Source organism: Amblyraja radiata, chromosome 26, assembly GCF_010909765.2.
Source record: "Amblyraja radiata isolate CabotCenter1 chromosome 26, sAmbRad1.1.pri, whole genome shotgun sequence".
Taxonomy (NCBI): Eukaryota; Metazoa; Chordata; class Chondrichthyes; order Rajiformes; family Rajidae; genus Amblyraja; species Amblyraja radiata.
The window spans coordinates 11,416,275-11,429,508 of record NC_045981.1 but is presented as its reverse complement, the minus strand read 5'-3'; the positions used below and the strand labels follow the sequence as shown (position 1 = coordinate 11,429,508).

Sequence of the window (13,234 nt, the reverse complement as noted above, 5' to 3'; positions counted from 1 at the left end):
TTCATTTGCAGACCATAATGAATATCTTTTGTGCACAGGTATTTGCCAATGTCCAAAGACTTGCAACGTCATTCATCAGTCTGTTTTCTGCTGGCAACATGCTCTTTAGGAACTGGAAAATAGAAGTGTATTGTTCAAGGACGTGTGAGGCTTGCTTGATAATAGATTTCAATCTAAAGGAAGTGCGTATTATTAAAGCTGTTGGAAAAGTCACCGAACAACTTCCCATTCTTTGTAAAAAGATGGAAGCCTATCTGGAAGTATGGAAGCAGTATATGGATAAGCAAAGGTCCCGGTACTATTATTTAAACTTCTACACAGCTGAACAAATTGTTTACCTCAGTACCCAATTATTTAATCGCAGCTGTACCAAATTAGATGTTCTGATGATGTTGTCATTCATTAAACCCAACTGTACTGCCGGCGACCTAGAAGTAGCTCAACAGAAACTTTTTGATGGAGATACAAGCATAGGACATCGCCCATTAGGTGACAGGAAGAGTTGTGTCCAACCTTTTATGATGAGACAAGTAGATATTCAAGACATAGCCATGGAAGAAACAATGGATTTGGTGTGGAAGCAGTATATGGAAAACATGACTTATTTCCTGTCCAACTGTCTTGATGTCAGCACCCTTGGTAAACTTCTTGAAAATGTTGCTGACATGAAACAAACTGTTGCAAGGACAATTCCACCTGGCTTTCAGACAGGTCATCCTAACCTTGTTGTTTGTCCACATTCTGAACTGCTTACATCTGCTTTATGCATTTACATGCACTCCAGTAATCAGCCATTGCCTACTTACGATGAAGTACTTATTTGCACAGCTGATACCACAAATGAACAAGTAGAGCTTTTCCTGAGACGGTGCCTGACTTCTGGCTGCACACATTCCAAGATCTATTCTCTACTGTATGCAGATGAGCTAACATATGATGTTAGTGTAAGGTTTGAAGAATTGTTCAAAAATCTGGAGTTGAAAAGTCAGTCAGATCAATATAAATTGGTGATATTGTGCAATAGTGAGAGGGAACACTGCTACATTCCAACAGCGTTGAGTCGACACAAGGTGCACATGATTCCGCAACAACCTTTAAAGGAAATCCAGAGTTATCTCGAAAATCATTACAGAGTTTCAACTAATTCATCAGCGGCTACTGTCTTTAGAGATGGAATGTTTGTGAGGATCATATCTTCAAACAGAGCTGGTGTTGGTAAGTTCCCATGCAAGGAATGAGATATAACTAAACATTGATGAAGATTTTATTCATTTTTGCTGGCTGTGAAGCATTATGTGAAATGAGTTTGGGGGGGAAATCAATTTTATGGTTGCTGTACATCCGTAGCCTAAAAGTACTTACTATTTAAACATAAAGGTCGACATGTATCTATGTTACTATATTAAAATTCACATTGAGAAGCTGTACTAGTGGAAAGATCAGACAAATATGGGATAAACTCGTTCTCATGAATCGATTGTTTCTTGAGACTTGACCAAGGAAACATCCCAAATAATGGCAAGTTAATTAACTATAACTTGCACCTTCATTTGAGTGCCTGTGTGTGCTTAAAACATACCTATTCTTCTGTGAAGCATACAATGAATTGATAACATCGGCTTATGTGCTGGTGAGTTTATTTTATTGTGTTAAAAAGCTAGTGGATTTTAATTAAAATATATAAAGAACCATAGATCAGTACAATCTGTATTTTTTACTGAAAAGAGCTAAAGAATTCTGCTGAAATTATATGTGAAGTAAAGATGTGTCTGTATATGGTTTAATTAATACTGATCTTCGTAAATTATTGTGAATAATTAAATAAGCACATCGTCAATCAAAGAGAAAACAAGCTTGCTGTTGAAAATAATCTGGCTGCTCTGGCAATAAGCAGTTTCTGAGTTGGATTGGACAGCTGGAATGATTTATTTTTTTCATTTAAATTGAGACTTATTTTTAAACTTTTTTCTCTAAAAGGAAAATCACTTTATGTGAAGAGATTACATGAAAAATTAAAGAAACAAGCTGGAAAGGATAACTTGTTGAAAACAATCCATCTCTTAGAACCACAGGTTGATGAAAATAAAGTTCTCCAAGCTCTCTTTTCATGTATAAAATCATCAAATAAAAACCAGCCTTTGATATTTCACTTTGATATCGCATCTACTGTAAGTTTGGGTTTTAAGTGTCCAATTGTGATATATTTTTAGATTTTAAAACTTACACCAGCAGTATGTCTTTATTTTTTCTTTTATTTTCTTAACAATTACTTAATATTTTGTGAAAGTACTTATTTCATAAAGAAACATTCGTTATTATGGATCCTGAAGGAATATTTGTGGTAACTGACATATTGTGTGCAAATAGGTTTGCAATCTGAATCAACAATAAATATTAATCCACTGTTTCAAATAATGTAATAAATTTAAATATTAAATGCATTTTCACTGTTTCTAGAACTGAAATAATCACGTCTGAAAATAACGAGGGGGAAATTATACGGTTGAAAACAAGGTTTCTCTGCTTGTTATCTGCATTGCTAATGTTGCAGATAATTTTACCATTACTATAAAGCCAGAAAATGCTGCAACCTTTGTCAGATCAGACTACATCCATGGAAAGAAAAACAGTTGATATTTCAGATCATATGCCCTTAATGAGAACTAGAAAGTGAGATTAAGTCATAGAGGCAGGATCTTCAACCTTAAACTCTGCTTCTGTCAGTATGTTATTTGGAACCTATCACTTTGACCAACTATATGTCCATTTGTCCAAAGTCTGCTCATGTGGGTTGATGCCAAAATGTATTTGTTGACACTTTTGTGAACCACTTGAGTTGTTCTACTACATTAAAAAATACTAGGGAGTTTTGCAATGTTCCTAGAATAGTACGAGATCATCTCAGCAAGTACTTAAGCATTTTTTTGAAAACCACTGAATTAGTTGAACAGAACTGACTTTTCAGTCCGAGGAAGGGTCTCGACTCGAAATGTCACCTATCCATGTTCTGCAGAGCTGCTGCCTGACCTACTGAGTTACCCCAGCACTTTGTCTTTTTGTGACCCACTCTAATGGCTTAGTTTCTCTAAGTGCTCCTTAACTATACTTTGTTATGGATTCCGATAACTTAACCACAACTGAGAATGCAAACCCTTGTAATATTGTGCATATAACTCTAAATATATTTTTAATTTCTATTACGAAAAATGCAGGAACAGGGCTATTGCTTAGAAAGAAATGAAATGATCATGAGTTTTGCTGTTGGAAACAAACAGGCAAAATTTGTGTCATTTGCAAAAATCCATGAAATAGATAATGATTTATGTTTTTTGCATTGACAGTCAAATATTTTGATTTCCCAGGTTTAATTAATGTGTTTATGAAAAGAAAAGAAATGCAAATGGCCTTGATTTACTTTCGACAATAATTTTCACATAGTATATGGTTTTTTTTTGTTGAATAATAGTTTTACTTAATAACAGAAATATTTTTCTTTCAGGTACAGAAAGGATTATGTGAATTTCTTTTCAAACTATTTATCCTACAATATTTAATGGGCACCGATGAAAAGATGTGGAAGTGCAGTCAAAGACATTTGTACGTTGTGGAAATGCTTAAGGGATCTGGATTTCTTCCCAGGATGCGAGCAAGACATGTACGTAATGTAATGCATTGGTGGGAAGAAGCAGGCAGGAATTATTTTCAAAAATATATTTAAAAGATTGAATTCTATTTGTGCAATTAAAAGAAATCAATTTTCATCAGGTATCTTTTTATCTATATTACTAAAATTCTGATCTTGACCACTTCCTGTTGTTCTGTATATTGATTTTAGAAAAAACGCTGCCACTTACGGCTGTGATTTTTGGCCATCTTACTCAGATTCCCCCTCCGCTGCGCAGGACAAGAGGATTTTTCCCATTGATTAATAATAAAAGAGTTATTAGTGTTTAAAACATGTTGAGATTCTCTCTCCTGAAGGCCATGCCCCTTCCAGAGGGACTATAAAACCTGGAAGTGTTGAGTGCCTCAGTCGCTTGCTCCCCCATCTCAGCAAGATGGGGGAGCGAGAGGGTCACGTCTCTCAACCTGAGCTGTGAATAACGCTGAACACATGTCTTAAGGGGTTGGACAGGCTAGATGCAGGAAGATTGTTCCCGATGTTGGGGAAGTCCAGAACACGGGGTCACAGTTTAAGGATAAGGGGGAAATCTTTTAGGATGGAGATGAGAAAAACATTTTTCACACAGAGAGTGGTGAATCTCTGGAATTCTCTGCCACAGAATGTAGTTGAGGCCAGTTCATTGGCTATATTTAAGAGTTGGATGTAGCCCTGGTGGCTAAAGAGATCAGGGGGTATGGAGAGAAGGCAGGTACAGGATACTGAGTTGGATGATCAGCCATGAACATATTGAATGGTGGTGCAGGCTCGAAGGGCCGAATGGCCTACTCCTGCACCTATTTTCTATGTTTCTACTAAACTGAGTGGTTTTACTGACCTGTCAGTGCCCTTAATGTGGTTTGAAAATATAATTTGGAAATGCTAAAGCTGTGTTGCCTTTGGTTTGGAAATGCTAAAGCTGTGTTGCCTTTGGTTTAGAAATGCTAAAGCTGTGTTGCCTTTGGTTTAGAAATGCTAAAGCTGTGTTGCCTTTGGTTTGGAAAGGCTAAAGCTGTGTTACCTTTGGTTTGGAAATGCTAAAGCTGTGTTGCCTTTAGTTTGGAAATGCTAAAGCTGTGCCTAATTAAAGTTGCCTTGCCTAATTAAAGTTGCCTTGCCTAATTAAAGTTGCCGTGCCCAATTAAAGTTGCCTTGCCCAATTAAAGTTGCCGTGCCTAATTAAAGTTGCCTTGCCTAATTAAAGTTGCCTTGCCTAATTAAAGTTGCCTTGCCTAATTAAAGTTGCCTTGCCCAATTAAAGTTGCCTTGCCTAATTAAAGTTGTTTTGCCTAATTAAAGTTGCCTTGCCTAAATAAAGTTGCCTTGCCCAATTAAACTTGCCTTGCCTAATTAAAGTTGCCTTGCCTTCTATATAATTAAAAGTCTAATCTTGACCACTTCCTGTTTGTGCTTTACATTGATGTTAGAAAAAACGCTACCACGTACGGCTGTGATTTTTGGCCATCTTACTCAGAGTCCCCCTCCGCTCATCAGGCGCTGAGGATTTTTCCCATTGATGAAAAATAAAAGAGTTATTAGTGTTTAAAAAATGTTGAGATTCTCTCTCCTGTCAATCACGCCATGAAGGCCACGCCCCTTCTGGTGGGAGGGGGGCAGGGACTATAAAACCCAGAAGTGTGGGGGTGGGGGGGGGTGGCTCAGTCTCTGCAAGATGGAGGGGGGAGAGGTCACGACTCGCTGTCTTTAGTGGCCTTGCACACTGCTTGAAATGGTATGAAACTGCACTTGAATTTGGTGGCCTTGCACCCTGCTTGAAGTGGCAAGAAACTGCACGTGAATTTGGTGGCCTAGCACCCAGCTTGAAATGGAATTTCAAAGAATAGCCATGAGTCAACTGCCAGCCCACTAGCCGTGAGTGAGTGAGCTGGCAGCACAACAGGCTTGAGTGATTGAGCCGCCAGCCCAAGAATCCATTCGGCCCACAATGTCTATACTAGCCCTTTGGAAACCAGTCCCTTCAGCCCACAACACCCATACTAGCGTTCCAGAAAGCGCTATTGGAATTGGTGGAGAGGTGGAATATTGCATTGGGGGACCAGTCCTCCCGTGTGATGCTGGGACCCAACGGATCCCACTTAGTCTAGTAAAGTAGAGACAATTTTGCCAGAAGCTAAAAAAAATTTAGCAGATGAGAGACAGGAGAGTATCTATCGTTTCCAATTAGAAACTGTTTTAATTCAATTATACTTTTTATTTCAGAGTGCACAGGTGGCAAGTTACAATTTTCTAGATGTCTTCCCAAAAGTGTACTGTAGACCACCAAAAGAAGTACTTGAAGAAGAAGTACGAAAGTCCGAAACTCAGTCATGGAATGGGAATGATATTGATCCTCTCATGGATGAGAAAGAATTTCGAAGTGAATCATTTCAAAGACCTTATCAGTATCTCAGAAAATTTAAAAACAGACAAACCTTGGATACCTTTATTTACCAAGGAACTGTTGAAGGCAACCATGTTGAATGCTTACAGTTGTTTCTAATCTATTCTGGGGTAATGGATCCTTCCTGGTCTGAGTTACGGAATTTTGCCTGGTTTCTTAACCTGCAGTTGAAGGACTGTGAAACGTCTGTGTTTTGTAACTTTGATTTCATCCAAGATACTCTACAAGGCTTTAAAGATTTTGTTGTCAACTTCATGATTTTGATGGCAAAAGATTTTGCCACACCATCCCTTAACATCTCAGACCAGAGCCCAGGAATTCCAGTTTCAAACTTAAATGGTGCTTCAGAAGAAGACATTGCACCATTTCTTTTGAGAAAAAAGTGGGAATCCGAGCCACATCCTTACATTTTCTTTAATGATGATCACATATCTATGACTTTCATTGGTTTTCATCTCCAACAAAATGGGCAAGGTGGCATTGATGCTGTTGACCCATCAAATGGCAATATTATTAAACCAAATGTAATGACCCGTCAGCTATATCAAGGTTTGCTGCTACAAAAAGTCCCGTTCAACATTAATTTTGATGAGCTTCCACGGAGTGAAAAGATTGAGAGGCTTTGCATGGTACTGGGCATTGAGTGGCCAATCGATCCCGATGAAACCTACGAGTTGACCACAGACAATATTTTAAAAATTCTTGCCATTCACATGAGATTCAGGTGTGACATTCCTGTGATCATTATGGGAGAGACTGGGTGTGGTAAAACAAGGCTGATCAAATTCTTGTGTGAGTTACGGAAAATTGGTGCTGACACAGAGAACATGAAGCTAGTGAAAGTGCATGGTGGAACAACTGCAGATGTAATCTACGCAAAAATTAAAGAAGCAGAAGCCCTTGCAATATACAATAAGCAGGAGTTTAATTTAGACACCATCCTCTTTTTTGATGAAGCCAATACAAGTGAAGCTGTTAGCTGCATTAAGGAAGTTGTTTGTGACCATATGATTGAAGGCGTTCCTTTAAGTCCCAATACAGGCTTGCAGATAATTGCAGCATGCAATCCTTACAGAAAACACACAGATGAAATGGTAAAGCGTTTGGAGTCAGCTGGGTTAGGCTACCGTGTCCGAGCAGATGAAACTGAAGATAAATTGGGATGCATTCCTTTGAGGCAACTTGTCTATCGTGTGCAAGCTTTGCCTCCTAGTATGATACCATTAGTGTGGGATTTCGGGCAACTTGATGATCTCACTGAGAAGATGTACATCCAGCAAATTGTCCAAAGGTTGACTCAGTCCATTTCAGTTTCCTCTCTCAATATTAAATGCATGGTGGATACTTTGTCAGCTTCACAAAATTTCATGAGATGTCAGCAAGACGAGTGCAGTTTTGTAAGTCTTCGAGATGTGGAGAGATGTATGAAAGTGTTTGTTTGGTTTTACAACAATCGCAACATGCTATTGGACAATTTGGAACAATTTCTACAAGATGTTGGCAATAAGGAGGTATCCATTCCATCAAGTGATGACAACTGGCCTTTTGTGTTGGCACTTGGAGTTTGTTATCATGCATGTTTGGAAAAGAAGGATGTTTATCGTAGGGCTATCTGCCATCATCTGCCTTCACCATATGATGATCCTTCCAAATTTTCACAGCAACTTGAGCTCTTCCAAGATCTTTTACTAAGTGGTGCACCCCTGCGAGAAACAATTGCCAGGAACTCTGCATTAAAGGAGAACGTTTTCATGATGGTCATTTGCATTGAACTTAAAATCCCTCTTTTCTTGGTTGGAAAGCCTGGCAGCTCCAAATCTCTTGCAAAAACAATTGTAGCAGATGCTATGCAGGGCAAATCAGCACATTCTGAATTATATAAAAAACTAAAGCAGATCCATTTAGTGTCTTTCCAGTGTAGTCCTCATTCCACCTCTGAAGGAATAATTAATACATTTAAGCAGTGTGCACGCTTCCAAGAAGGGAAGAACCTAGATGAATATGTTTCTGTTGTGGTCTTGGATGAAATTGGTCTTGCAGAAGATTCACCAAAAATGCCACTAAAAGCTCTTCATCCACTCTTAGAAGATGGATGCATTGACGATGACCCTGTTAAACATAAAAAAGTAGGTTTCATTGGAATATCCAACTGGGCTCTAGATCCTGCTAAAATGAACAGAGGGATTTTTGTATCGCGAGGGGATCCTGACAAAGAAGAATTGATTGAAAGTGCCAAAGGAATCAGTTCTTCTGATCGTATGATACAAAAAAAAGTGAAAGGGTCATTTGTGAACTTTGCAAACGCTTATCTAAAAATTTGTAAACAACAAGCTAAAGAGTTTTTTGGACTACGTGACTATTATAGTTTAATAAAAATGGTCTTTTCACTATCGAAAACCTCCAAATCAGAACCAACCCCAGAGCAGTTAGCCAAGATTGTGCTGCGTAACTTTAGTGGAAGCGATGATGTTAATGTTATGGATGTTTTCAAGCCTGTACTTGGGAATATTTCTCATGACAGCATCAACACGTTGGATCTGATCAAATGCAACATATATGCTGCAGATTCTCATGATATGGAGTGTCGGTACCTTCTTATTCTTACCAAAAATTTTGCAGCTCTTCAAATTCTTCAGCAAATGTTTTTTGCCAATCAACATCAGCCTGAGATAATCTTTGGGTCTAGTTTTCCAAAAGATCAAGATTATACTCAGATTTGCAGAAACATCAACCGTGTTAAGATTTGCATGGAAACTGGGCAAATGGTAGTTCTGTTAAATCTGCAGAATCTTTATGAAAGTCTTTACGATGCATTGAATCAATATTACGTGTACCTTGGAGGACAGAAATATGTGGATTTAGGATTGGGGACTCACAGAGTCAAATGCAGAGTCCATCCAAAGTTCAGACTGATAGTTATAGAGGAGAAGGAAGTAGTCTACAGAGAGTTTCCAATTCCACTGATCAATAGACTTGAGAAGCATTATCTTGATATTAACACAGTCCTTGACAGAGAGCAAAGAAGTACTGCAAACTGCATGGAAAAGTGGGTGCAGAGGTTCACAGCAGCCAGATCCCAAAATGTTTCAACCCATGGCAGGGAACAGAAATATGGTCCATCTGATGTGTTTGTTGGCTATCACTCTGACACATGTGCAGCTGTTGTTTTAAAAATAACACAAAGCTTGAAGCAGACTCAAAGATCTTGGGAAGATGTTCTCAATGAAGCACAATGGGTGCTACTGAATTGTGCCACCCCAGATTCCGTGGTTCGTTTAACTAATTCTAAACTTCCTGCACACGAGGCTGATGTGGTTGTGCAGAAATACTTTGAAGAACAACATCACGATTCTCTTGCCGATTTCATCCATTCTCATATCAAATCTGGAGTTCAGACCTGCGCAGTTTTCACCGAGGTACTGTAATTTTTATGTCAAACATAATTTGCCATGTTATAACAGTGACATTACTTTTTAGATTACCAGATTAGTTTGCAACTAGCCATACTGAAAATCTACAGATTTACCTTCTGAAATCTACCGTCTCAATAACGTTTGAGAACGTTGTTTCTTCAGGCAAGCTTAAAAGTTAGAATACTTTTTGGTATTGGAATTTAATTTTTTTTCATCTCTTGGTAAACTGTATATAATTTAACCATACAAGATTCCTATTTCATGCATGTTTCACTTGGGTTATGTCCACAATTTGAAATAAAATTAAGAATGTTGAATTAGTTTACTAAGACCATTATCAATAATTCAAGAATGACTTATTCTTTGTTTTAGGTTACAACATATTCACGGCTTCTAACTGCTTCTGACATTGAATTCTTGCAAAGAGAAATAAGTGGCAGTGTTCAGAATATCTTCCTTTGCTCACTACAGCAGTTTGAAACGGAGCATTCATTTCTGAAGAAAATAAGGTTTGTTTAAAGTTAATGTCCAAATGAAATCAATAGTTATCAAATTAGTGATAGAAGCCAAAAGCAACAAGGATCTATTTTGCACCAGTATCACAATGTACATTTTGTTTTGCTAAATGTGTGGAGACATTTTGAATTTCTAAAATTAGTTGTATTTTTATTTATGTGATCTTTTATTTTGTTCAATGTTAGAAAAGTGGCGTGAGAATGTCAACTTAAAAAAATAAACAATAAAAACAGAAAATGCTGGAAACACTTAGCAGGTCAGATAGCACATCTTCTCTGTGCATAAATGCTGCCTGCCTTGCGGAGTGTTTCCAGCATCTTTTGTTTTTATTTTAGATTTGCAGCATCTTTGGCTTTTTCAAATTCACATCAGGAATGCAAATGTATTTGGCTTCTCATGACGCAATGGAGTCCAATTCACAGTAACTTGGAATACCAAGATTTATCCTTTCAGCTCAATTATGCCCTTCACTATAGTCCAGCTGCCTGTAATCCATTACTGATTGTTAAAATGTAAAGGTAATCGTTTTGATGTCAGAGGACACAGTGTGAAGCATAAAGAAATCAAAATCATATTTTATTCTTTTAAATACTGTACCTTATTATTAACAAATACAAATTATCACATAAAAATATATTCCCAAAAGTAGTTTGAAATAAATTGAAATGATAATGTAACACTACATCACCATAAAGACTGATATAGAGAAAGTTGCGATAATTGTTTTCTCTTTAATGCAGTTGGGAAGGATAACCAGATTAATAAGTATACTAATCAATATTTCCTCTAATAAAATCCACCTTAATCTTGTTTGCTTACTATTTAAATGTAAACAAATGTTGGTTAATTAAACATATTCAAATGTCTTGTTTCTAGGCACTGCATCTATTCTAGCCAGGGAAACACAATCTTGCTTATACAAACGGATTTTGAAAACAGTTTACAGAGTGCTAATTTGGTTGCTTCTGCCAAGTAAGTCCATGTCAGAGTTCTACCTTCACTTTAATTATTTTCTGATTTTCTTTGTTGAAAAAATTTAAAGCAAGGTAATGCTGGTCATGAGATCTTCTTTCTTCTAGCATGGTTACTGTTGCTGCAAAGATAGGTCAGAATGATTTATCATCTTTTCGACATACCTTGAAGCCTTTAAAGAATGAATGCTACAGTGAAAAGTGTATTTCCATTTTAATTAGGCAAAATCTTTGATTAGTGAGAGCATACAACTTGATAGGAGGATGTCAAAAAAGTTATAGGAAGTGGAAAAGATGAGTTTGAATTTGAGAATATGGAAGCATATGATTAAAGTAAGGACTAGGAATATGTAAAAAAACATACTTGGAATAGAGTGCAAAGCCATTGGAATACTCTTGCAATAGAGTTCACAGAGATAAGAAGGAATGAAATGGTGAAGAAAATTGAACCACAGGGAAGAGAATTAAATGTGAATCTTTGACCGATCAGAAGCCAATTTTCATCGTTAAAGGATGAGTGGTAGATGAGAGACTTGGTGCCTTTAGATGGCTATTTTGGATAAACAGGAATTTATTACAGGTGGAAATTGCAAGGAAAGCCATTTGAATATTCTAATAGGATTCCAAAAGAATAGATGTAGATTCAACTGTCAATAAGGTTGATGGTAGTGAAGGTGCAGTGTATCTTGTCCAAGATGCCATCCTGCATCACCTATTATATAACACAGCCTAAACATTTATCCATCTAAACCATGTCAGAACTCTCTTAAAATTATTTTGTTGTAGAAATATATTTTAAAAAAGATTAAAGATTAATTTGCCTTGATTTACATTGAAATACATTATTGGTCTTTCCTGGTACTGAATGATAGAAACATCTATGATTGCAGTTATAATGAATATATTTTAATTGCAGTAACCATATATTGGATAGCTGTCACCAACTATTATTATTTTAATGTGATTATTATTTCCATCATTAATTCATGTTGTATGCTGGGGTTTTTTCAATAAAAATAAATTTAAGCAAGATTGTATAATTTTACATGGTAATAAACTTTTTCCACCCCAAACCTTTTAAAATAATTTGTTTTTGTCGTCATTATCTTTCTAGGCACTGATACTTAGGAAATTAATATTTGATTTTGTGTATTTTATTATACATGTTCATAGTAGCAGCAGTTTGCATTAACATTTGTAAAGGTATTATGCTTTGAATTTCGTGAGTGACTGAAATGATAGATGTTAAAAGTAGAAAATAATCCAGAGAATCATAGTCTTAAATGTTTGGGTTAGTTTATACATGTTCTAAAACAATTTGTATTCTTTGTGCAGGTATTCCACTTTAAATGAAATCAACAAAAGCAAAAGTGACAATCGAACAGTCTACATTTATTTTCTCACTAAATTGCCAAGAATAGAAGGTGGATCAGCATACATAGGATTTCATGGAGGTATGAGTGATACTACAAGGCTGAGCAGTTTGCTTTTTTTGTACCTTAAGTTAATTTTTTTTAAAACAGCTACTCCTGAGTTTAAAGTGGTCTTATGTGAAACAATACATAGTTCAATAGTAACTGCCAGCATGAGTAAATTATTTAATATATTTTATTTAAACAAGATTTGAAATATAACATATCTTGCAAACTGTTCATCAACTTACTGTGAATCCTGCCGTATTCTGCCTGAGAATGTATCGCTGGCATCTTCAGTTGAAAGAAATGTGTCTTTTATAAATTAATCCACAAGTATTCATGGAAGAATTCTATGTAATCAACCAATAATGTTCACACTGTGTACATTTACTTGAGCTCCCAGTCACCTCTTGTTTGTAGTCTTTCTTGACCAAGCCTTCTCCATTCATTCAATTCGTTATAGGATTCAGACCACACTTTTCCAGGTCTCAGAGCTTTCAGAAAATCATAAAACTAATCAGTGTGATTTGCTTAGAGATGGTTCTCATCCATTTATAGAACTCTCTTAACTATGGTCATTGGTGAATTGATATTTTTGCTGTGATGATTTCTCAAAAAACAAGTATAGAAACAGTGATGCATCATTTCGTCACCCAGAGAGTTGTGAATATGTGGAATTCTCTGCCACAGCAAGCAGTAGAGGCTAATTTACTGGATGAATTTAAAAGAGAGTTAGATAAAGCTCTAGGGGCTAGCGGAATCAAGGGATATGGGGAGGAGGCAGGCACTGATTGTGGATGACCAGCCATGATCACAATGAATGGCGGCTGGCTCAGAAGGCCAAATGGCCTCCATTG

The 13,234-nt window shown here is 36.8% G+C and overlaps 1 protein-coding gene across 1 annotated transcript in view; it reads left to right on the top strand.

Annotated features, from left to right (window-relative positions):
* LOC116987732 (E3 ubiquitin-protein ligase rnf213-alpha-like) overlaps positions 1–13,234 on the top strand; it is a 95,999-nt gene that overhangs the window by 26,593 nt on the left and 56,172 nt on the right. The window contains exons 16-22 of the mRNA XM_033043963.1: positions 39–1,215; positions 1,978–2,168; positions 3,500–3,655; positions 5,882–9,478; positions 9,848–9,984; positions 10,868–10,963; positions 12,298–12,416. Of these exons, the coding sequence (XP_032899854.1) occupies positions 39–1,215; positions 1,978–2,168; positions 3,500–3,655; positions 5,882–9,478; positions 9,848–9,984; positions 10,868–10,963; positions 12,298–12,416 (5,473 nt within the window). The remainder of the gene's footprint in view (positions 1–38; positions 1,216–1,977; positions 2,169–3,499; positions 3,656–5,881; positions 9,479–9,847; positions 9,985–10,867; positions 10,964–12,297; positions 12,417–13,234) is intronic.